Source organism: Bos mutus, chromosome 18 (assembly GCF_027580195.1).
Source record: "Bos mutus isolate GX-2022 chromosome 18, NWIPB_WYAK_1.1, whole genome shotgun sequence".
In the NCBI taxonomy this organism is placed as follows: domain Eukaryota; kingdom Metazoa; phylum Chordata; class Mammalia; order Artiodactyla; family Bovidae; genus Bos; species Bos mutus.
Genome location: NC_091634.1, coordinates 9,152,068 through 9,177,917, shown reverse-complemented (window position 1 = coordinate 9,177,917; position 25,850 = coordinate 9,152,068). Strand labels below are relative to the sequence as shown.

The following is a 25,850-nucleotide window of genomic DNA, read 5'->3' as shown; positions in this document are numbered from 1 at the left end:
GTGAACTCCAGGAGTTGGTGATGGATAGGGAGGCCTGGCGTGCTGCAATTCATGGGGTCGAAAAGAGTCGGACACAACTGAGCGACTGAACTGAACTGAATAAATAATACAAAAGACTCATTCCTGGTAATCTTAGACTGATTGGGCCAGAACACCTGATTGCTTTGACCAACAGAATATGACCGAAGTGGCATTATGCCAGTCCAGGACCTAGCTTTTAAGAGGACAAGCAGTTCCATCTTGATCTCTTGGAGACTTGCTGCTGCTGCTGCTAAGTCGCTTCAGTTGTATCCGACTCTGTGCGACCCCATAGACGGCAGCCCACCAGGCTCCCCGTCCCTGGGATTCTCCAGGCAAGAACACTTGGAGACTTGAGCTGCCGTGTAAGAAAAGCAACTACCATAAGAGCTTCCCAGGTGGCGCTAGTGGTAAAGAATCTGCCTGCCAATGCAGGAGATGCCAGATACTCGAGTTCCATCGCTGGGTGGGGAAGATGTCCTGGAGGAGAAAACGGCAACCCACTCCAGTATTCTTGCCTGGGAAATCCCAGGGACAGAGGAGCCTGGTGGGCTACAGTCCACGGGGTCGCAAAGGGTCAGACACGACTGAGCTCACACAGGTACACACACAAGGGCATCCTGCTGTGACAAAGCCCTGGAGAATGAAAGGTCCAGACCTGTGAAGGAAGAATTTGTGTGCTTTGCCTCCTATCATAAATGTATGTGGGTAAATGTAAAATTAAGTTTGAGCGTTTTCAGGGTTTTTGTAACAGCTTAATTGATATATAATTCACATACCATAAAACTCACCCTTTGAAAGTGTACTAGTCAGTGGCTTGGGGTACATTCCCTGAGCTGCACAACCATCAGCACCATCGATTTTAGAGCATTTTTCATCACCCAAGAACAGAAATATTGAAGTATTCAAACAAAAACTTGCATACTTATGTTCATTGTAGCCTTATGCATGATGGCCAAAAGGTAGTAACAGCCCAAATGGCCATCAACAGATAAACAAATAAAGTATGGCAGGAGGCTTCCCTGGCGGTCCAGTGGCTAAGACTCTGGGCTCCCAAAGCAGGAGGCCTGGGTTCCACCCCTGGTCAGGGAACTAGATCCCACCTGCTGCAACGAAAAGCTCCTATATTCCGCAACTAAGGCCAAGCACAGCCAAATAAGTAAATATTTTTAAAAAATCCAAAGTTCGGCATATCCATAGAATGCAACGCTGTTGTTATTTAGTCACTAAGTCATGTCCGACTCTTTATGACACCACAGACTGCATCCGACATTGCAGGCAGATTCTTTACCACTGAGCCACCAGGGAAGCCCTACAATGGAATATTACTCAGCCATAAAAAAGGAACAAAGGACTGATATATGCTACTTCTTTTTGCCCCCACCATCCTTTCTGGCTCTGGCTTTTCTGACCCTATGGACACCTTGCTAGTAAATCTCCTGCATTAAATTTTCTCTCTTCAAAATACTTAGAGGAGCTTCTGTTGAAAAGCTGCAGCTCTACAGAGCTCAGTTTCTGTGTGTGTATTTTTATTGTGTACATAACACAGCTGGAAAGGGAGTAAGATGAAGACTGGTTATTATGACAAAGCCTCAACCAGAGAAGAATTCTAGGAAAATAGAACTTTTTCTCAAACTCTACCCACTCAGACTGATCTGGGACAAAATCCCTTGTTCAGGAGTGTTTAGGGGACAGAGGTGAAAGAGAGGTGTGTGTTAGTCTGTGGGCCACTGAGACTATGGGCAGAAGAAGGGAACTCAATATTTTAGTCTGCTTAGGCTTCCATGACAAAATCCCCTCAATTGGGTGGCTTTAACAACGGACATATATTTTCTCACACTTCTGGAGACTGAGAAGTCCAAGATCAAGGTGCTGCTTTTTTCTGTGATGTCAGCCCAAGAGATTCAGAACCAGCTCTTTAACATGCAAGTCCCCAACTATTAACCAAGGGAGTGTGAAAAAGTGATTTGAAATTTTTAATAAAAATAATGTTTAAAATGTAAAAAAGAGGCAAAGATGTCCTTTCTCCCCTGCAGCTACACACAGAGATGCTGTTTTGCATAATAAACCATCTAAAGAATCCATCCCATAAGCAAGCAAACTGAGAGCACCCATCTGGTTTTCCTGTGCAACCTGGAGGCTGAGTTCCTGTCACCAACCTGGTCTGTTCATTTAAGACTGTCCTTGAAGGATAAGTTGAACAAAAGAGTCTCTGAGAGTCTCCTAAAAATTGTTGCCATGTCTTGAGAAAAATAACCTCCGGGAGAAACCTGCAGTTCTGATTGGTTGTCTTCCTTGATCATTTGTTGCCATGGTGATAACATCATCTCTATTATTAAAAGGAATAAATACTTGTCGGTTTTCTCTCTCCATCAGAAGAGGATGGTTGGCACTTTTCTTCCACAAATATAGTGAATATAAAGGCCCGTGACTCTGCCAGATTTCTTAATTTTAAGACAGACACTGAGAATCCTGTCTCATTTAAGAGAACCAAAGCCGCGTGCAGTCAGATCTGCACAGACGGGGCTAGCTATGGTTACCGCAATGGAGATGAGCTGTAATCCTAACTTCATCAGAGCGCCCGCTGCTGGGAAATGAGAGAACAACAGGGCTGACCCGGCTAGAAGAACCCCACCCCTCCTTTTCTCTCTGGACCTCTCACCACCACCACCTACCCGGTCAGACTCGAGGTGGAGGACAGAGCGAGGACGAAGATCCCTGGAGATTCTGCAGAGGATGGAGGGAATACCCGCTCCTCTCTCAGCACACAGTATGGACACCTACTGTATGCCAGGCATTGTGTTAAGCCTTCCACACTAGCCAACTTCATTGCAACCCCTTAGGGAGGGAATATGACCTCTTGACTTTCTGCAGATGTGGACTTCAAAAACAGAGAGGTTAAATCTCTTGCACAAAGTTACACAGCCAGAAACTGGAGGAGGCTCAAGTTAGTTAAACCTAGATCTCTCTGACTCTGGGCTTCCCAGGTGGCTCAGTGGCAACACTCCACCTACCAGTGCAGGAGGCACAGGAGGCACAGGTTCGATTCCTGGGTCTAGAAGATTCCCTGGAGTAGCAAATGGAAACCCACTCCAGTATTCTTGCCTGGAAAATTCCATTACAATCCACGGGCTGCAGTCCATGGTTTCACAGAGTCGGCCATGACTGAGTGAGCATGCAAGCTCTCTGACTCTAGGCAGAGAAATTCAGCCCAAAGGAAGTGTGGTGAGATTCAGAAGCCTCCCAGCCTACCTTCTAGAGAGAATATCCAGCAAGAGACTTTCCACATCCACCCATAGAACAGTCCTAGTAAATTGTGACTAACAGTTATTGAGCACCGGTTACATGCTATATTCTTGGCTAAGCACTTGAGATACATAATCTTACTAAACTCTCCTGATTGATAACTCGTGCCTGCCTGACTCCAAGGGTTCTGCTCTTCTGAAGGATTTGGATGAGAGTGTGGCCCTGACTCGGTGCAAAAAATGTTTTCTGGACCTAGGCAACAGCTGTGCCATTTTCTGATTGCAGTCCCTCTGTATCCATGGGTTCCCCGTCCATGGGTTCAACCACCTCAGATCAAAAATATTTGAAAGAATTCCAGAAAGTTCCAAAAAGCAAAAGCTTGAATGTGTGAATAGTTGCTCCAACAACTATTTACATAGCAAATACACTGTATTAGGTATTATAAGTAATCTAGAGATGATTTAAAGTCTACATGAGAACGTCCATGGCCTCTACACACATACTATACCATGTTATGTAAGGGACTTGAGAATCTCAGGATTTTGACATCTAATGGGAGAGTCAGGGGAGAGATCCTGGAACCAATTCCTTGTGGAGACCGAGAGACAACTGGTAGCTACTTAGTTTTTCGTGTATGTCACAGTTATCTATTGCTGCGTAACAAATCACCCCCAATACCCGGTGGCTGAAAACAACAGCTATTCATTTTGCTCACAAAACTGCAATTCAGGGAAGGTAATGACAGGACTCTGCTCCACATGACATCACCTGCTTTCAGGATGGCACACTCTGGGGGACTTCCTTGGCCATCCAGCGGTTAAGATTGCACTTGCAATGGAGGGGACACAGGTTAGATCCCTGGTTGGGGAGCTAAGATCCCACATGTTGTGTAGCATGGCCAAATTTTTTTTTTAAATGCCACACTCATTTGAGTGTGTCCTCACACTCATTTGAGAAGTTCAGCTGGAACTGAGGGCTTGAGACTTCATTTCCTCCTCTTCCTCTGGCTGCTTGAGCTTCCTTACAGTATGGCAGTTGGATTCCAAGAGCAAGTGTCCCAAAAGAACAGCTCGGAAGTGTGTGGCATTTTTATGAGCTAGCTTTGGAATTACATAACATCACTTCCACTTTATTAGTCAAGGCAGTCACCAAGGCTCTCTCAGTTCCCGAGGAAGGAGACACAGACTCTAGTCTTGATGCAGGAGTAGCAAGATTCTAGAAACCTTGCTGCGGCCTAGACGGTTTTTGCAGCCATTTCCAGAAAAGAAAATCTGCCATACTCTTGAAGGCAGCCTAGGGCAGAGTGAAATCTCCCCGTGGACCTCTCCTTACCCCCTCCCTAGGAGGAGGGGACATTTTACTGGGGGGGAGATGGGAGGATGAAGATTCTGCCTAGCTTTGGTCTTGAAACCCTAAGAATCCAAGAACTTAAGAATTGTTTTGAGGACAAAAGGTGTCATTTGGGGAGAGAGTATCTCTTTGGGAGAATATTTAAGGATTCATGGGCTGGATCTGCCTTTTATTGAATAGCTTATAAAAGACATTTAGATAAGTCCATGGATAATTCCAGAAGCAGAATAGCATCAAAGTCAAAATCCTGGAAAAGACCCTGATGCTGGGAAAGATTGAGGGCAAGAGGAGAAAGGGGCGACAGAGGATGAGACGGTTGGATGGCATCACTGACTCAATAGACATGAGTTTAAGCAAACTCAGGGAGATGGTAAGGGACAGGGAAGCCTGGCGTGCTGCAGTCTATGGGGTCTCAAAGAGTCGGACGTGACTTAGTGGCTGAACAACAACAAGATCCCAGCCTTTGGGGCCAGGCAGGCCAGTGCCCAAACCCAAGCTCTGCCACTATCTATGTATCCCTGGTCCATGGTAACCTTACTTTCCTAATTTTAAAAGTGGGAATCAAAAGAATATCCAGCTGGGACCTGGGGAAGACTGGGGCGCCAGGTGTATGGATCAGAGCGGGATCTGGAGGAAGAACCGGCATTGGCATTGCTGGCGGGTGCTTCAGGTCCGCCAAGGCCAACGTCTGCTTCCATCAGGGCCAGAGCTGGTCCCAGCCCCTGGGAGGGGGGGAGCCAAGCTGATACAACTGTGCCATCCAGGTTCACGGTCCCGGATGACAAGTTCCCCATCAGAACTGCCCACAAGCTGGGATGCTCACCATATGAATGGAATAAAGCAACGACACTTGCCCCAAGGTGAGACATGCAATGAGTTCGCAGAGTACAAAGCCACCCCCTCCGGAAATTTTATGTCTGTGACAGTTTTGCCAGGAAAGAAAAGAAGGTGGCAGAAATACGTGCGAATGGTCCTGTGCGCTGCTATTTAGTGGTTACAGACACGGATGTGGACGCCTGGGAGCATCTTTGCTGAATGCAGTACCCATCATTTATGTCCTGGGAGAGGGTTAATGGAGGGATGGAGATTAGGCTGTCCTACACTTCTGGGGTGAAAAAGATGATGAGGGTTTACGATTTATATATAATTCATATAAAGACAGAAAAGCACTCATCGCAGCCATGTCTTTGAAGAGTTCTGTACTTGTGAGGCTTCCCTGGTGGCTCAGATGATAAAGAATCTGCCGACAATGACGGAGACCCAGGTTCAAACCCTGGGCTGAGAAGATTCCCCTGGAGAAGAGAATGGCAACCCACTCCAGTATTCTTGCCTGGAGAATCCCATAGCCAGAGGAGCCTGGCAGGCTACAGTCCATGGGGTCACATAGAGTTGAACACGACTGAAGTGACTTAAGACGCATCCACATGTATGTTTGGGGATCTCATCTTTTAGACTGGATAATTTAGATCCCATCTTTTAGGATGGTTCTTGAAAAACAATCTGTGGGGTGAAAATGAAGTCATCTAAAGAGAGCAAGTGGAGGTTTGGTGAGAACTGATATTCACTCAGTGTTGGAGTATTTCCCTATGGATTAGTTATTAATTACAAAGGGAGAAAGAGTAACTTTACAGTGAGAAACATCACCATGGGCAGTAATGGGACAAAATGCATTGTCTGCCTCCTGATAAGAGGCACTGAGGACACAGAATGACTTTTACAACAATTTTTCTTCTTTCAAAGTACATAACCTGAATCTGGTTGTGAGAAAACATCTGACCAACCCAAACTGACAGTCTACAAAATAACTGACATGAAACCTTCAAAACCGTCAATGTCGTAAAACAAAAAGAAAGGTCAAGGAACTGTTCCAAATGAAAGTGATATGATAACTAAATAGACTATGTCATCCTGACTGGTAAATTAAAGGTTTAAAACAAACCTTTTTTTTTTTTTTTGCTATAAAGGTCATTTTTGAACAACTGACAAACTTTGATAAAGGTCTGTAGATTAGATTATTGTATCACTGCTAAATTTCCTGATTCTGATCATTGTACTATGGTTGCATTGGAGAAGGAAATGGCAACCCACTCCAGTACTCTTGCCTGGAAAATTCCATGGATGGAGGAGCCTGGTAGGCTACAATCCACGGGGTCGCAAAGTGTCGGACATGACTGAGTGACTTCACTTTCTTTCTTTCTATAGTTCCTTTTGGAGAAGGAAATGGCAACCCACTCCAGTGTTCTTACCTGGAGAATCCCATGGATGGAGGGGCCTGATGGGCTGCAGTCTATGGGGTTGCAAAGAGTCAGACACGACTAAGCAACACACACACTGTGATCCCATATGCAAAAGTCTTTGTTCTTAGGAAATTCACATTTAAGCATTTAGAGGTAATCTGACGTGAGGCCTGCCACTTATTATCAAACGATCCAGAAAATATATAAATAAATGTATCCATGGATAATACTGATTCTTGGTTGCTCATTTTAAAGTCTTCCTCTTCAACAAATGTTAGTCAGGTAGCAGTCAACCTGCAGATGTCATTGGCTCTCTGCACACATCTAACCTTGGGCATGGGTGACAGTGACTTGGAAGAAAATCCTGGAGACAAAAACAGAGCATCCTTTAAGAAAGGTTGCATCGTGATGGCAGAGACAGTGATGTCTTGGGACTTTCTTGGTGATCCAGCAGTCAAGACTCTGAGCTTCCAATGCAGGTGACGCAGCTTCCATCCCTGGTTAGGGAACTAAGATCCCACATGCTGCACAGTGGGGCCGAAAAGCAAAAAGAAGAAAGAACAATATCTTGAGCAGCAATGGCCCTGAGCAAAAAAGTAAATCTGTAGTAACCTAGAAATAATCCAGAGAACAAACGTATAGTATTAGAATCAACCTCAATAGGAGGTTTCTCTGGTGGCTCAGACAGTAAAGAAGCTACCTGCAGTGTGAGAGACCCAGGTTCGATCCCTAGGTCGGGAAGATCCTCTGGAGAAGGGAATGGCAATCCACTGCAGTATTCTTGCCTAGAGAATTCCATGGACAGAGGAGCCTGGCAGGCTATGGTCTACGGGATGGCAGAGTCAGATATGACTGAGCAACTAATGCTTTCAATAGGAGGCTGGATTCAAGATCACTTATAAAAACTCATCATGTCGATAGATCCTGGGCTGCTAGAGAATGTTGTAGGAAATTGGGCTCCTTTCACATTGTCAGCAAAAATACTTTAAAATACCTAGAAATAATCCTATCCCACATCAGTAGGAGTCAAATGAGGAAATTTCAAAAGAGAACATGCCAATTCTTCCCAAAAATTAATTCTTAAAGCTAAGACGATCATAGTTTTAGAAATCCATAAAGTATCAGTTTTACACAATCAGCCTCTCTTATAGCTAGAAGCAGCCATGAACAATATTAGACCAACAGGATGCAAGCAGAAGTGACGTTTGGAACGTCTGGGTCATCTCCTGTGGCAAAAAATGTCCACTGTCCATCAAATCTTGTTTCCTCTTGTTGGGCAAATGGCCAGATAGATTTCCCAGTAACTCTTTTGCAGTTACAGCTGGCCATGGGGCTGGGTTCTAGCCAATGAAACACGGTCAAAATACATGCACTGCTTCCAGGACAAGTAACCGCATGACGCTCTGTGCCTTCTCTTTTCCCAAATTCTGGCTGGATAGAGGATCCAGAAGAGAAGTCTGAGTGTGCAGGGGATGCACGCGTGTGTGCTCAGTTGCTCAGTCGTGTCCAACTCTGCCACCTGTGGACTGTAGCCCACCAGGCTCTTCTGTCCATGGAGATTCTCCAGGCAAGAATACTGGAGTGGGTTGCCATGCCTCCTCTGGGGGATCTTCCTGACCCAGGGATCTAACCTGTGTCTCTTACATCTCCTGCATGGGCAGGCAGGTTCTTTACTGCTAGCGCCACCTGGGAAACCCGCTGGGGAGAGCAGGACCATAAAAGAAAAGGAACCGGGGCCCTGTAGACCATCTGCCTAAAAGGAACTGCTGTGTTAGACATCGTGTAAGTGAGATACATAGTTTTGTGTTAAGACACTGAGACTCAGCAGTTTGTTTGTTACAGCATCTCGAATTACTTACCCTAACTACTGATCTTCTCAGTGACAATCCTAAATGCTCTTCTTTTAAAGATATATTTATTTACTTATTTGGCTGCACTGGGTCATTGTTGCAACAGGTGGGATCTTCGATCTCCACTGCAGCATGTGGGATCTTTAGTTGTGGCATCTGAATTCTTAGTTGCAACATCTGGGATCTAGCTCCCTAACCAGGGATCAAACTTGGGCCCTGTGCACTGGGGAGCATGGAGTCTTAGCCAGTGGACCACCAGGGAAGTCCCTAAATGCCCTTCTTGGCCTGTTTTTTTGCCTTCCTGCTAATTGGGACTTCCCAGGTGGCGCTAGTGGTAAAGAACCCGCCTGCCAATGCAGGAAACAGACACAGTTTTGATCCCAGGGTCGGGAAGATCCCTCAGAGGAGGGCATGGCAACCCACTCCAGTATTCTTAACTGGAGAATGCCTCCTCATAGACAGAGGAGCCTGGAGGGCTGCAGTCCATGGGGTTGCAAAGAGTCAGACATGACTGAAGTAACTTAGGCTACTTAGCGACTGTAACAGCTGCTTGGGTGCAGACATGGAAGCCACACGTTGATGACAGTAGGGCCAACCCTCCAGCCCTGGACGCCCTCATGCAGTAATGCTGGGATGAGTCAGCTTCGGGAGGAAGAAGGTGAATTTGAGGAAACTGCTTTGGGAGAAAACGTTTGGAGACAAAATAGAAACAAGTCAAGCAAGGGGCTTGGGCTTCCCTGGTGGCTCAGATGGTAAAGAATCTGCCTGCAATGCAGGAGATGTGGGTTTGATCCTTGGGTCGGGAAGATTCCCCTGGAAAAAGGGATGACAACCCACTCCAACATTCTTGCTTGGAGAATCCCATGGACAGAGGAGCCTGACGGGCTATAGTCCTTAGGATCACAAAGAGTCAGACACGACTGAGGGCGACTATCACACACACACACAAAGAAGGGGATTAAGAGTCTTTCCCCATATCATAGACAACTTAACTCTCCTCCTTTTTTTTTTTTTTTCCCCAGGAATTTCCCAAGAAAAATCCAAACCATTTCCACGGGGTGGACCTTTTTCCCACCACACATCCCTCTCGCGCTAACCCAACCCCAGTATTGTCCAGGCGTCAGGTGACAGTGTACTAAGGAAAGCAAGTCTTGCCCCAAAAGGTGAAGCCTGATTGGTCTAAACCTTGTTCCTGTTTGCTAGCGATTGACTTAGGAGTGATCATGTGATTCATTATGTGCCAATAAAACTTGAAGGGGTTTTGAGAAAAGGTTTATTCTCTCTGATAAAGAGAAATGAAAGAATCTTATTCCATTCCATCCTGACTTCAGTTACTGCTTTGAGAAGTAAGGTCTGAAGCCATGGCAGCCATCTTGCCACCATATTTCTGTCTTCAAGCAATGAGCTTGAAGACAGAAAATACCGAAGATACTAGAGCAGAAGGGGAAAAAAGTCTGGGCTCTTTGTTACATCATTGAGCCACTGAACCAATCCTGGTCTCACCTGCCTCCAGACCACGTGAGACAACAACTAAGATTTTTAAAGAAAAATTAATGTGGTAGTAATTACAGATAGGTGATCAATTTAAGGATACTTGGAGCAATAACTATAATAATGCAAAGAGGTAGAATTTTAAAAAGCAGTCATCAATAGCAACAAGGACACTCAGAGCCCAGATCTTCATTTCTAACATCATTCTCCAACCAAAGGGGCCAAGGTTCCTTAGAGAAATGATTGATTCTAGAACTGAAGCAGGAACTATACAATTTGAGTCTGAAATGGTTTATAAGGCAAGAAACCATATAAGGAAGTGCTAATACACACACACACATACACACACACACACACACTCACATACTTACACACACATAATGAGGCTGGTAGAATCAGTAGGTCACAATGAGCATAACTTCTGAAACATGAGATGGAATAGTTTCAAAAACATCAAGAGTGCCTTGCCCATAATAAGAATAAGTTCTGTTTCTGAAATTTTTGTTTCAGACTAATATATAGTTTCTGAATATATATATATATGTATATGAAACATGGCTGGGTTATGATGTAAAATGTGGTTCTTATTGTGAAGCTCATCCAAAACAATTTGAGGGACTTCCCTGCTGGTCCAGTGATTGGGGTTCCATGCCTCCACTGCGGGGGACACAGGTTCAATCCCTGATCAGGGAACTAAGATCCCACAAGCCATGGGGCATGGCCAAAGAAAAACCAAAAACAAAACAAACAAAAAAACAATTTGAAATGACCAAGGAGTGCTTGCTTCGGCAGCACATATACTAAAAAAAAAAAAGAAATGACCAAGGATACATTTAAGAGCAGAATTACTAGATTTTTAGCAAATGTACATGTTCGAGTTGTCTATAGAGGTGGTCAATTAGTTCTCCATGACCAAGACCATGATATGGTCACCACATTCTGTTTCCTATTTCTTCTTCTGAGGCACAGAAGAAAATACACTTCTCTATCCCCCAGCGGTGACATGGGACCGTGTGGCCAGTTCTGGACAATGAAATGTGAGCTGAAGTGACAGATGTCACTTCGACTAAGACAATGAAAACTCCCTGGGACATTCTCCAGTCTCCCTTCCCCTGCTGTAGCAACACAGAGGACTTCAGGAGACAGAAAAGAGCCCGGGACACTGAGTGACCACAGGGAGGACAGCTGTCTCATGGAGAGACTAAGACCCTTGGTGGATTTTATGTGAGTGAGAAAGAAACTTACTGTGTTAATTGAGGTTTTTGCAGTTGTTACTGTACTATAACCTAGCCTGTTCTCAATGGGACACTCACTAGAGTCTCTGTATCAACATATTCTCCCAGCAGCACTGCAAGAGAATTTCCACCTCCCCATTTTTATCTAGTTATTTTTTAAAATATTTACTGAGCACTTGTTATATTCCTGGCTCTGCTTTTGGTACTGAAGATACAACAATGAATAAAATAGAAAGACTAGACCCAAGCTTCCCTGGTGGTTCGGTGGTAAAGAATCTGCCTGCAGATGCAGGAGACACGGGTTTGACCCCTGACTCAGGAGGATCCCACATGCTGCAGAATAACTAAGCCTGTGTGCCACAACTACTGATTCTGTGATCTAGAGCCCGAGAGCTGCAACTGATGAAACCAGGCACAACTCCTGAAGCCCGCAGCACTGTAGAGCCCATGCTCCATGACAAGAGAAGCCACTGCCATGAGAAGCCCATGCACCACAACCGGAGAGTAGCCCTCTGCTCTTTGCAATTAGACAAAAGCCCATGTAGCGAGGCAGACCCAGCACAGGCAACAGTAAATAAATAAACAAAAATTTAAAAAGAAAAAGAAGACCAGACCTCATGGAGCTTGTATTCCAGTGGAAGAATCAAACTGTAAATAGAATAAATAAGAAAAGTATATCATAGTTGAGAAGGCGGTCATGCCTATGAAAAAATAAGGCAAAGGAAAGGGAGTCTGGAGTGTTGAGTTACAATTTTAAATGGGATGATCAAGGGAGGCCATCACTGAGGACGTGTCACTTGAACAAAGCTAAGGAGGAGACGAACCGCATGACTATTGTGGGGAGAGCATTTGAAGGAGAGGAAGCAATCCAGAGGTTCATACACAGGAATCAGCCACATGTGTTCCAGCAACAGCAGAGAGGCTGATGCAGCTGAGAGCGTGAAGGTGAGAGCACAGGGAGATGAGGCCAGAGAAAGAACAAGGCCACCAGATGCTGCTGTGGGCCCAGCAACAGATAGCATTATGGCTTGGTGGCTGGCCAGGATGTGGACTGGTGTATTATTGTGATTTTAACTTGAATTTCCCTGACAATAATGGGATTGAGCTTTAGTTAATTGATCATTCCTAAAGTTCAGAAAACTTGAAGCTGCTGTCACGATTCTTGCCGGGCTGTAGCATAGGACACCGCAAAGCCTGTTGGTCCCCTGTAAGGTCACTTAAGATCATTTCCCAAACCTGGAAAGAAAGTGCCTTGACATTATGATCATCAGATTTAGCAATTAGAAATACAGGACTCCAGTTGAATTCGAGTTCCAGATCAACAAAAAATATATTTCAGTGTAACTATGTTCCATGCAACTTTTGCTTAAAAATATTACATTGAGTGAAGGAAGCCAAGACCAGAAAAACGCATGCTATATGGATTCCATTTCTACAAAATTCTACAACAGGCAGAACTAATCTCCAATGACAGAAGCCAGAACAATAGTTGCTTGAGGGGAACAGGAATCGACTAGAAAGAGCCACAGGGATCTAACTTCTGGGGTGATGGAAGTGTTCTATAACTTGTCTTGGGTGGTGGTTACATGGGTGTACACAATTCAACTGAATACTTAAGATCTGTGGTATTTTATTGAGTGTAAATTATGTCACACATGCAAAAAAATACAAAAAAACTTTAAAAAAGAGAGAAAAAGTCATACAATTGGCTCTGAAGCAATCAGAGGTATGGAAGAAGGACATGATGACTGGTTAACACCTGAACCCCATGACCTCTCACTAAATTAGGCACAAGTCGGCTTCCACCAAAACAAGGGCAGTAACCAAAGAGAGGACATGTACATGTTATAACCAAGTGATCCAAAATACCAGTGGCTTAAGCAATATAAAAGTTTATTTCCCTCTCAAATAAAAGTTTGACCCTGGGGAAGGAAAAGTGGGCTCTCCTCAGGAAAACCATCAAAGTCCCAGGTGAGTATGGTCACCATTGGTCTCATGGCCGCTCTACCAGCAGGCAAGAAGAATAGGGAAGGTATGTCCTGTCCCTTTAAGGTTATACCCAGAAGTTTCACGTATTACTTCTGCTCACATCCTTTTGGGCCAGAATTCCGTCAAATGAGGACTCATAACCACAAGGACGGTTAGGAAATGTCGTTTTTACTTAGGATGGCAATGTGCCCAGCTAAAATTCTATTAGGCTGGAAAACAGAGAAAATGGATAATGGAAAACAAGATCTCTCCCACCTGTAGTATAATGTGGTTAAGAGTGTGGGGTTTTCAGTCAAACTGCTGGCATTAAAATCCTGACTCTGCCTCCTACTGTGTGACCATAGGCAAGCTACTTCACTTCTCTGTTCTTGGTCAAGGCTTTATACCTCTCTGATCTCATCTAATTCCAGTGGCAATAAAACATTTTCAAAAGGTGGAAAGTGAAAGTAACAAACTCATAGGGAGGTTGTAAGAATTATATGAACTAACACAGTCAAAGCAGGTGAAATGGTACCTGGAACACAGTACGTCTTCAAACGTGCTAATAGTAGTACATCTACTGTTTCGTAGGCCTAAGTAATTCAGAAGTTAAGGTCTTCCTGGTAGAAACTGAGACTCAAAGACATGGACAGGAGAAATAGGGAGAGAGAGCATGTGTGTGACTTCCTTTGCTTATTTGTTCAGCAAATGATGACTGGGTCCTTGGCCCTCTCTGTTTCAGGGCCAACGCTGACGACCAAGACAGAGTTTAGCCTGGGTCACATCCATCACAATTCTTTGGTTGTAAGTGACAGAAACTCAACTCAAACCAGCTTGGGATAAATGGGACATTTTTAATAACTCATATAATCAAAATCCTGGCATGATAGTGTGCAGCTGGCCTCAAGCTGGAATCAGGGAAGGAAACGGCACTCCACCTCTTCATCGCTTCTCCCTGGAATCAGTTTTATTGTCTCCTCTAGGGTGTGAAAAAGGTCATCAGTTCAGTTCAGTCGCTCAGTTGTGTCCTACTCTTCGCGACCCCATGAATCACAGCATGCCAGGCCACCCTGTCCATCACTGACTCCCGGAGTCCACTCAAACTCATGTCCATTGAGTTGGTGATACCATCCAGCCATCTCATCCTCTGTCGTCCCCTTCTCCTCCTTCCCCCAATCCCTCCCAGCATCAGGGTCTTTTCCAATGAGTCAACTCTTCTCATGAGGTGGCCAAAGTATTGGAGTTTCAGCATCAGTCCTTCCGATGAACATCCAGGACTGGTCTCCTTTAGGATGGACTGGTTGGACCTCCTTGCAGTCCAAGGGACTCTCAAAAGTCTTCTGCAACACCACAGTTCAAAAGCATCAATTCTTCGGCACTCAGCTTTCTTCAGTCCAACTCTCACATCCATACATTACCACTGGAAAAACCATAGCCTTGACTAGATGGACCTTTGTTGGCAAAGTAATAATCTCTGCTTTTTAATATGCTATCTAGGTTGGTCATAACTTTCCTTCCAAAAGGTCATCAGATCAGATCAGTCACTCAGTCGTGTCCGACTCTTTTCGACCCCATGAATTGCAGCACGCCAGGCCTCCCTGTCCATCACCAACTCCTGGAGTTCACTGAGACTCATGTCCATCGAGTCAATGATGCCATCCGGCCATCTCATCCTCTGTCGTCCCCTTCTCCTCCTGCCCCCAATCCCTCCCAGCATTAGAGTCTTTTCCAATGAGTCAACTCTTTGCGTGAGGTGGCCAAAGTACTGGAGTTTCAGCTTCAGCATCATTCCCTCCAAAGAAATCCCAGGGCTGATCTCCTTCAGAATGGACTGGTTGGATCTCCTTGCAGTCCAAGGGACTCTCAAGAGTCTTCTCCAACACCACAGTTCAAAAGCATCAATTCGGCGCTCAGCCTTCTTCACAGTCCAACTCTCACATCCATACATTACCACAGGAAAAACCGTAGCCTTGACTAGACGAACCTTTGTTGGCAAAGTAATGTCTCTGCTTTTGAATATGCATAGATAGGTCCAGATCTATTTCTTCACAGCCTCACCACACAGAAGGAAAAGACTTCCTGCCCCCAAAAGTCTAGATCCAAAAACCCAGGGAAGGCCTCTCATTGGCTCAGCCTACATCCTGTTCCAGGTGTAACATAAAGATTGGTCCAGCTGGACTCACTTGACACTCGTCAGCCAATCACCGAGAGGGGGCAGAGCACAGACGCAAATATAGCCCTAATTCAAAACAAGAGAAGTTAGGGGGCGGGGTGGGGGGGGGGAGTTGCCGTTTCTGAGCGCCAGTAAATAGTCTCAGCTAACTTTCCCACTCTTCTTCCTTCTGTGGTTGGAACCCTGGAACAAGGAGTGCAAGACTCAAGTGGTCTGCAAGACAGCAAGACAATGGTTGGGAAGTTTGGTCTCCCCCTCCCAGCCAAGCACAGGTCCCTGAATTACAGCAGGCACCGCATTGAGGCTTATTGAATGAATGACTGAATTAATACCTTGTTCCCAGGGCTGTCCTGGAACAGCCCGTTTCACAGACCCTGAACCGATTATAAGCGAAGTGAAGCGAGGACAGGGGCTTCGCACACCTGTGGAGTGTGTCTCACGGTGAAGACACCTGCCCCGACGGCCGAAGAGCAGAACTTTCAGGCTAAAAGCTGAACCTTGAAGACCCCGCCACCCCGAGGGCCCATTTGGGGGCGGGGCTTCCAGACCAGCATTTTGGATTGCACCATGTTCCATCTGTCGGAGGGGAGAACCAAGAAAGTACTTCTGCACCTTCCGCCATCCTTTTTACCATTCCCTGACCACGAAGACGATGTATTTGCTTCTCTAACAGTCACACAATTTTCCCCTTCCCCTCGTTACGCCTCACGGTTCCACACAGTCACACATTTCAGCCTGCCCACCACCACCACACAGTGGCTCGCCCCAGTTTGACGCATTGCAGGGAAGGCCAGACCAATCGGCACCGCGCTCTTATTTCCGCCGTGGCCCGGACCCAATAGCCGCGCGTGTCACACAGGGACGCATCACGCGCCAGCCGAGCAGTGCCCCTCCGCCGAGGAGGAATGTAGAGTGGGCACAGGGGGCGGGGCGCATGGCGACGGAAAGTAGTCCCGCGACGGGTGCGCTCGCGCGCGCGCGGCCGACCATAAGCCCAACTCTGTGAGGAGTGAGAGAGCCGCGGGCCCGACAGTCCGGAGAGAGGCGCGGAGGGATCCGTGGGAGCCGCAGTGCGGCGGCGCGCGGGCCGGGCGGGGCGGGGCCGGGCGAGGCGGGGCGCGCGCGGCGGCCGTTGAGGGACCGTTGGGGCGGGCGGCGGCGGCGCGGCGGCGCGCGCTGCAGGCAGTGAGTGTGGAGGCGCAGACGCGCGGCGGAGCTCGAGCTGCTGCAGCTGCTGCCGCCGCCGGAGGAACCTTGATACCCGCGCTCCGGACACCCGGCTCTCGCCATGGTGAGTGAGACTGAGGGCCGCCGAGGTTGGGGCCACTGAGGCGGGCACGGCGGAGCAGGACCCCTGAGAGCACGAGTGGACTCAGAATGGAGTGGGGTGGGGGGAGGGTTTGGGTCCCGGAGAGCGGCTCTGGACCCTTCTCTGCCCCTTGATCGGGGGCATTTGAACCCACAGTGGGGCGTTTGGCTCCCCAAAGGGAGTTGTGGACTTCCAGAAGCGACAGTTAGTACCAGGTGGGGTGTCTAGACCCCAGAAAGGGCACTTGAGCCCTCTAGGGGGGCATTTGAGCCGAAGATGGAGCATCTGGACTCTTGGACCCAGGATGAGGCGTTTGGTCGCTAAGGTGGGGTGTTTGGATTCCAGGGGGCCGAGGTAAGAGCCATTGGCTAGGGAAGGAGGTGATTTGTGGCCTGATAAAGGATTTTGGGTCTTAATAGGTAGCAAGGAAGGGGGATCGGAGGGAAGCCGGGCTGCTGGGGAACTCCCTAAGAGGGGGTGGTGGTTAGCTGGGCCTGGGTGGAGGGGGAGCCGTCCCAGGAGGCAGGGAGGAGGGTCGCTTCTGCAGATCAGACCCTTGAGGGGAGAAAAGGGGGTTCTCCAAAGACCGACATTGCAGAGGAAGGAGGAGGAGGGTGAGGTGCATGCTCTGGAAGGAAGAGCCTGGGGTGGGTGGCAGCCAAGGTTAGAAGATGCTCTGGAAGCCTTTTGAAGATGCCCTGGAAGCCTTACAGGAACTGAAAAGGATGGAGTCGGGGAAGGGGTCAAAAGGGGGTGCCGAGCTTGTCAGTGGTGGGGGGACAGGGGCAGCCAGAGAAGGTTCTGAGGTTCCTATTGGGTTAAGACTATTGAACTAGGAAGGGAGATTGGGGGTTTTTGGGGGGAAGGGGGTTGTTGTATTTGGGTTCATGAGGAGGTGGGTTTTCAAAGTGAGGGGTGGGAGAGAACTTCAGCTTCTGTGGTGGGAGGTGAGATGGAAGGCGATCCGGGGACATGTTAAAGAAAATGAATGGCAGCCAAGGTGGGCCTAGGGTTGGAGGTGGATGTGGTGGGTAGCTCCTGGAAGTTTCCAGGGCAAAGCCGGGACAAAGACTGTTCAGTCTGGATGGGGAGTGGGCTGCAGAGGCGAGAGGGAGTGGCTCAAGGGTCCCTTTCCCAGGAAGAATGGGGCTGGGCAGGAGACACCCGGCAGTGGGAGCAGGTGGGCGGAGTTGTTGGGGCCTCTATTGCGCACTGAAGCCGCATGAAATGGGGGTGGGGAGGAGCAAAGTTTGGGATGCATCAAATGAGCCAGCTTTTAAAGCCTTGAACCTCACCTGCTCACTGCCCTTTTCAGACGCAGAGAGCTGTTTTTCCCAAACAGGAATGCTGGTTTTATCTTGGTCTCCAGCTCCACGCACCGCTCTGCATCTCCTCACTTGTGCCGAATGACAGTGCAGTACAGTGTGGCGTCGGCGACAATCGCACGCCTGTTCTTGTGGCCTCGGGGTGGGGGCTGCAGAGAGGACCTCCACAGGGACCCCTTCATCGGCCCCAGGGCCACTTGTTCCTTTTGGAGCCCTCCCTGAGTGCTTCTGTTAATTCCCACAGCTTGGGCTTTGAGAGAAAACCAGCAGACTAGTTCTTTCCTGGTCCCTGCCACCCACAGTCCCCCAGCCCCCCCAGGCTCAGCCTCGGAACCGTGTGCAGCCATCCTCCCTGGCAAGGCTGGGGAGAACAGGCAGCCGCTGCTGTGTATCAGATCTCATACTTGCTGACACAGGCCTGATGGCTCCTCTCGCCGCTACCCCATTTTCCCCCAGCAGAGCCTTGCTAAAGGGGCACCAAATCATTGACAGGCGCCAGGAGGCCCCCACCTGCCAAATAAGACCTGAGCTTTGGCCCCACTAGTTTCTCTTTCCCTTTGTAATCAGCAAAGTATGGGTGGGACAAGTCACTGTTAACTGGCTTTGGACTTTGGCCTGAGCCCTGTGGCTCCTCCTTGGCCCGGGTGAGGGGCCCTGGCCTTGGTTTCTGATCTCATCTAACACTGCTGCCTGGCACTGGCTGGGGGCTGGGGCAAGGCAGAGAAATAATACCCTCTTCCCTCCCCCACCCCAGGATTTTTTTTTTTTTCTTGTCCAGCCTCTTGCTGGAGCCTAAAGGGATGGGGAAGCAGGGGACCAGCTGGGTTATTTTGCAGGTAGTTTTTGGTGAAAGCTGAAAATCTGCAGATCTGGAAAGGGAAAAAGCGCTGAGAAGGAAGGGATCCCCGGCAGTGATCAGTTGTCTGGGCAGCAGCCTTGCTTTGAGATCTCTAGCTGGGAGCTGGGCCCTTTCCTTCCCTAGCAGGGGAGAGGGTCTCCTAAGAGGAGGGAGGGAGTGTGACGGCCCTACCGGCAGAGAGCCACGCCTATTTGCAGCAAGCCTGGAACAGTGGCAGTACCTCCTCTGCGCGTTGCAGCCTGGCGGCAGGGAGCAGTAGACACCAGCTTCAGCGCCACTCGGGCATTCAGCGACCTGCCCCAGCCTCCTTGCCCCCAGCCCCTGCGGGTGCTGCCCAGGGTGATGTGGCAGGGGTGCGAAGGGCCCTGGTTGGGTAGCCCTTACCACGTTGGCCAGGGGAAAGGATGAAAGCTGGGGGAGGGCAGCCCTCTCCCAGCCCTCCTCCACGCCCCTGGCACTGCCTGGCCTTGGCAACAGAAGCCCATCCTGTCTTCTCAATTTCCCCCAGCAGCTTCCTCGGGTGTCAGGACCTAGGCGATCAGCTCAGGCTTCTTTGCCCATAGAAGCCAAGGGAAGCAGAGGAGCAAAGGGCTCATGGGCCTGGGGCTGCCAGGCTGGCATGCAGGAGCCTGGCAGCCCTGGGTCTCTTTTGAAAGCGAGGCAGAACCATCTCCATTTGGCCTCCTAACCTTCCCTTTAGACTTTGGACTTTTCCAGAATGTACATGTGTGGTGTGTTTCCTTCTCTACCTTCCTGCTTCCCCCTCCCTTAGCCATTTCCCTTCTGTAATCATCACCCTGATTTCCCCTCCTGTTCTACCCATTTGGGGCTTAGCCTCAAGTCCTTCTTCCTTTATGTTTAAAAGAAAAAAAAAAAGAAAAAGGACATGTCAGACTTGTTCTAATGTGATTGGTCTTCACATTTGGGATGGGGCAGAAGGGGGGGTGGTGGGGCTCTTGCTAGATTCCCAAGGAAGTTCTAGAACCTCTGTGTAGAATAACGCTAGTGCACACAGTGGCACGCCTTAGTTTGAGGGGCTCTCAGACTCAGAGCTGGAAGCCTGCTGTAGATGTGGAGCCCCTTCCCCTAGTTGTAAGAGGAAATGAGGAAGGGGGCAGTGGTCCAAGGGCGAGCCATGCCTTCTGGCAGCGTTCACGGACCCCAAGGAAAATTCCTCTTTTACTGCCTAAAGCTAAACGTTGGGATTCAGCTCCATCTCCGCGTGGCTCCTCCCCCAGAGGATCCCTTTTCTGGGCTGGTTCAGGACAGGCTGGCCTCTGCTTGTCCTCTGCCCCGCCCCCAAGCCCAGCATGCAGCAAGGGCTGCCCGACCCGACTGGCCCGGCCCCAGAGTGGCCAGGGCCAGCGAGGGTTACAAACTGCAGCGCAGCAGGGGGAGGGGACTTGAGTCCTCCAGCCTCTGCCTCCAGCGTCATGCTGGCTGCGGTCCCCTCCCAGCATTCACCCTTCCTGCCCCAAAGGAGCAGTGGAGTGAATGGTGCCCCGTGGCGAAGAGAGCGGGGTCTGCCCCCTGCTTGCCCAGGGCTCTTCAGGCACTCCACAGACACCGGTTGGGAGAACTGTTGCCAGTTGGATCCGCAGTGCTTGGACCTGGTGCTTCCACATTGGTGACATAGAAACTAGGAAAGAGCCGGCTGCCTACCCTGGGCCTGGCCTGCTTCAGTTTGGAGCCTTCTAGAAGAGCTGCTTGATCAGGCTTCCAGGGCAACTGCTCCCTTCACTCAGCCTCTGGGCGCCCAGCGGCTGTGACGCCGCCGAGATGGGAACCAGTGCAGGTGCAGCTGGGCCGGGGCTGGCTCCAGAGCCCTGACTCTGCTTGGAGACCCTGGGGTCGGGGGTGTCATCGGGTCCTGGGTCTCCAGCCTCCCGAATCACCAGACTTGATCCCAGTCCTGGCTCTGGCATGACCGCCCTTGCCCAGGTACATGGACTGCCATGTGGAGCTGGCCGCACCAGCGGGGGCCGGGCTGAGCAAGGAAAGATGTGCCAACCTGTGACTAACTTTCTCCTTCCTGCTTTTCCAGGCTGACCAGCTGACCGAGGAGCAGATCGCAGGTGAGCTTGCTTCCCTCCTTCCCTCCCCCATTCCCCCTTCCTGCCCTCACCCTGCCGCACGAATGCCTCTGCACCCCCAGCTGAGTCTTAACTGCAGCCAGGAGGGCATCTGACAGAGAAGCTCCCGTGTATGAGAGCGCGCCAGTGACACCAGAGCCCACAGTCCTGAGCCGGGCCCTCATCAGGTGGCAGGGCTGTGCTCCCCTCCCGCCAGGGATCACCGGGCCTTTTAATCAGTGGCTGCAGGGCGAGCCTGGCCGTCTGTCCTGGCTCTTGCCAGTTAGGCTCAGAAGGTGAACTCCCCTCGGGGGTCCTGGCCCACTTCAGGAGCCACCCAGGAGAGGGCTCGTCACACCCACCTCTGCATTGCCCTTCGCGCATGCTTGCACTCGCTTCTTCCTGGGCCGGAAGTGCCTTCCCCCAGCTCTTTGCACCAGGCAGCTCCTTCTCCTCCTTTGGGTCTTGATTCAAATGTCATCTTGGAAGGGCCTTCCCTGGTCCCATCTCAAATAAACAGCCTTCCACTACTCTCTGTTTCCTTAATAGCCTTTCTCACCATCTGAAATTAATCTCTGATGTCTGCCGGCTGCATCTGCCTGTCACTAGACAAGTCCCTTACTGGGGGCTTTTCTGTGTGTTGGTCCCTGCTGTGCCTTTGGTGCCTGCAGCATAATGGTTGCTGCGTACATTTTTGTTGACTAAATAACTAAATGAACAAGGGAGCCATCACGTATCTTCCAGTAAGTTTGAAGAAGTCCTTGAGTCCCATGTCATTCATTTTTGTAGACTCCCCTAAAGCCCAGTAAGCCACAGCTACAGGAAGTACTGTGTGCTGAGAAGGTTTCTGTGTCCTGTCTCCCCCGCCCCCCCAGACTGTGAGCTACTAAAGGACAGGGACCAGCTCCCAGTTAAGTCCCACAGCCATGGGCCAGCACAAAGTAGCCCTTGGACCTGGCTTTACTGTCAGGGTCAACAGGCTGCATGTGACAAGCATAGAAAGCCCAGCTTCTGAAGTCCGGGAGGCAGGAGTGGACTTGCCTTCTCTTCTTTCTTCCCCTCCCTTCCCCCCTCCACCGACATTTTCAGCTTCTGAACTTTGGCCCCAGGTGGGTGGCTACGGAGACCCACCAAGGAAAACCAGAGAACTGCGTTGTTGTTCAGAGATCCTGAGCACAGGGTGCCTGCATGACCCCTGAGAACAACAAGGCCTGGGCACAGGGAGGCGCCAGCATCCCCCAGGAGACTCGGGGTCTCCAGGGCCCAGAAGCTCAGGCTGGGGCAAAGCCTCTAGGCTCTACGTGTGGCTCCTGTGCCGGCCACGCACAGCCCCAGCTCTGCCCTCGCTTGACACCAACACACGCTCCATGCTACCCGCCACCCCCATCCCCATTAGCGAACTGTCCGCCGCCTCACCCCAGCCCACACCCTCTGGGAATAGGCTGCCAGGCATCTGTTCCCTGAGGGTTTGGGGGCAGGGAGCACCAGGTGCCAAAATGGGCCCAGTGGGAGGGCAGGAGTCACGTGCTTCTCCCGCTCCTGATGCGGGCCCAGCTGTGGCCTTCCCACTCAGCACCCCCAGCTCCTCGGCCGCCTGGCTTGGCAGCCGTCCCCTCTCCTTCCACACCCCCCACCCCGCCTACCCCACACAGTCCATCAGCCGTGCTCGCTGCCGGCCGCCCCCACACTCCGCCCCACGTGGCTCCTCTGGAAGCTGAGAGCCGGGCTGGTTGTCCCCATCGGGCGAGATGCCGTGGCGCATAGCGCCGTCCTGCAGTCTCTCCTGCCTTTCCTCTCTTGGCCCGCTGACCTTGGCTGGCACACTTCAGACGAAGCTTCCTTGGCTCTCCTCCCTTCCAGGACACTGGTCCGTTTCATCACTCGAGGAAGAGACTGAAGCCAGGGACCAAAAAGAAATGTAGAGGCTCTAAGGCCACCGTCAGCCCGTTTTGCCCCCATGTCCTCTGGGCTGGGCAGAGCAGGCAGTTTTCCCCGTCACTGAGCAGGTGCTCTGTGAGGGGCGCTGGAAAGAAGGAAGGGGCCTGTCCGCGGTACAGAGGCGAGAGGCTGGGGCTGGCACTGGGCCTCCTGTTTCTCGAGGCAGGCCTGACTCAGGCCTCCTCGTGCCCTCACCTCGGGTTCGCTGTCCTCCCACCGCAGAGTTCAAGGAGGCCTTCTCCCTCTTCGACAAAGACGGGGACGGCACCATCACCACCAAGGAGCTGGGGACAGTGATGAGGTCTCTGGGACAGAACCCCACTGAAGCCGAGCTGCAGGACATGATCAACGAGGTGGACGCAGATGGTGAGCCCGCACCCAGGGCTGGAGGGCAGCCCCCTCCCAGTGCCCCCAGGGAGCCGCCCTCCGGGGTGGATGACCAGGGCCCTGGGGTCGTCTCCTCCGGCCCAGGCCCAGAGCATCTCCCTCCCTCCCCCACCTCACAGGGAACGGGACCATTGACTTCCCCGAGTTCCTGACCATGATGGCCAGAAAGATGAAGGACACGGACAGCGAGGAGGAGATCCGAGAGGCCTTCCGTGTCTTTGACAAGGTGAGCAGGCTTTCCCTGGGGGCTCTGGCACTCCGGCAGAGAGCAGGACAGAGGGCTCGCGGAACACCCTGCCTAATCGGAGTCACCACTTTGGGAGGCAAGGTTCCAATGCCAACCCCATTGCCAGCTTGCTCTGCCATCACAGGAAGCCCTTGCCTTTGCCAAGGGAGGTGACTGACAGGCCCCATGCTGGGGTCTCTCTCTCGCTGCCCCCCAGGAGAGAGCCGGGCGAACAGATGCCTCGGGCTCGGAGCCTTTGTCTGTCCCCTGACACCCGGGACGGATGTGCTGGGGTCTCTCTCCCACTGCCCCCCAAGAAAACGCCAGGCAGACGAACGCCTCATGCTCAGAGCCTTCGTCTGTCCCCCAATACGCAGGACGGCAACGGGTACATCAGCGCCGCAGAGCTGCGCCACGTCATGACGAACCTGGGCGAGAAGCTGACCGACGAGGAGGTGGACGAGATGATCAGGGAGGCCGACATTGACGGAGACGGCCAGGTCAATTATGAAGGTGAGCTGCCGGCCCCGTCTGCGTGCCCGCAGGGGCTGGGGGAGCCTGCTGTCTGCTGACCTCCCTGTCTTTCTCTCCACAGAGTTTGTACAGATGATGACTGCAAAGTGAAGGCCCCCGGGCAGCTGGTGATGCCCGTTCTCTCGATCTCTCTCTCCCCGCGCGCGCACTCTCTTCAACACTCCCTGCCTATCCCGGTTTTAGCAAACACCAGTTGATGGACTGAGAATCTGATAAAGCAACAAAAGATTTGTCCCAAGCTGCATGATTGCTCTTTCTCTTCCTCCCGAGTCTCCTTGCAGGCCCCCGCCATCTCTTCTTTCGGCCCTCCCGCCTTCCATTCACACCTTCCAAGGCCTGATGCATTCATAAGATGAGCCCCCCAGTCCCCTTCAGGGGGCCTCTGCCCTCCTCCTCCAGCCCGGGTGGCTCTTGTCCTTTTTGGTTTGTTCCTGTTCGTTTGTCATCTTGTTTTGGGGTGCCGGGGTGGCCGCCGGCGCTGTCCTAGGACCTGATGGGGAGGGGCCGAGGCCCTCAGGAGGGCCAGGCGCGAGAGGCACGCCTTTTGCTGTTGCATGCGACCAGCCTGTGATACCCTGTGCCCATCCCAGAGCCTGTCGGGGCAGGAGTGCCCAGTGCGGCGTTCCAGAAGGACTGAGGGTGGTGGGGAGGGCCTGGAGCTGCGGTGTTGCCTGGATGTGGCCCAGGAGGAGGCCAGGGGGCGAGGGAGGCTTGGCAGCTGGCATGCTCTTAGCACGTGAGGAGGCCGGCCAGGCTGGGCAGCTCTCAGATCCCATTGGCTGCTCTTGTGAAGCATCAGACTGGCTCCTTGAGGCGGGGCGAGTGGGGCCAGCTCCCCTGGTGCCCCTGCACGCTGCCCCCATCCCGTGTTCCCGAAGCGATCTCAAGCTGTCCTGGTGCTAACGTCCCACGCCCACCCGCATCCCAGTCCCCTCGAGGGAACGCATGTGGAGTTGGCCGCTTTGTCACATGCTACTCATCCTTCCATTTTTTCTTTATACTCCTTAAAACTCTTAATTTTGTCTGAAACCATGCCGGGCTAGCTGAGGGGCGGGGATTGGGAGGATGTGCCCCACCAAGCGCTCAAGAGAACATAACCTGCAATAAAACAGCCCTGCCGGGCCGCTGGCCCCTCCCGCTTCCCGTGGTGGCTCGGCAGCTCCCCAGCCCCATCTGTGCTGTCTGCGCCCCGCCTGCCTGCCCCCACACTCCCCAGCGGAGAGCATGATCCGCAACCTGGCTTCTGACTTTCGCCTCTGGGACAAGTAAGTCAACACGGGCAGTTCGGTCGTCTGGATTTTTTTTTTTTTTTTTCCCGTTCATTTCATCTGCCCCCAACCCTCATCCCACCCCACCCCTCAGGTCGATCAAGTGGCTTTTCCTGGGACCTGCCCAGCTTTGAGAATCTTCTCGTCCACCCTGTGGCACCAGCCTCCAGGGAAGAGGGGGTGGGGCATAGCGGGAGACCCAGCCAAGAGCTGAGGGTAAGGGCAGGTAGGCGTGAAGCTGTGGACGTTTTCGGAGTGTTTTGGTTTTTCTTTTTTTTTTTTTTCAAACCGGGCAATATTTGTGTTCAAGCTGTGAAGAAAAATATATATCAATGTTTTCCAATAAAATACAGTGACTACCTGA

The 25,850-nt window shown here is 50.8% G+C and overlaps 1 protein-coding gene and 1 long non-coding RNA gene across 2 annotated transcripts in view; one reads left to right on the top strand and one right to left on the bottom strand.

Annotated features, from left to right (window-relative positions):
• LOC138991753 (uncharacterized) overlaps positions 1-18,311 on the bottom strand; it is a 22,357-nt gene extending 4,046 nt beyond the window's left edge. The window contains exons 1-2 of the long non-coding RNA XR_011467616.1: positions 18,173-18,311; positions 12,042-12,075 (exon numbers count right to left, since the gene is read on the bottom strand). This is a non-coding gene — a long non-coding RNA (uncharacterized lncRNA). The remainder of the gene's footprint in view (positions 1-12,041; positions 12,076-18,172) is intronic.
• Positions 16,720-25,850, top strand: CALM3 (calmodulin 3). Its single transcript, XM_005900941.2, has 6 exons — positions 16,720-16,859; positions 21,106-21,136; positions 23,294-23,437; positions 23,578-23,684; positions 24,062-24,197; positions 24,280-25,850. The coding sequence occupies exons 1-6, from the start codon at positions 16,857-16,859 to the stop codon at positions 24,306-24,308; spliced, it is 450 nt and encodes a 149-aa protein (XP_005901003.1). The 5' UTR covers positions 16,720-16,856; the 3' UTR covers positions 24,309-25,850.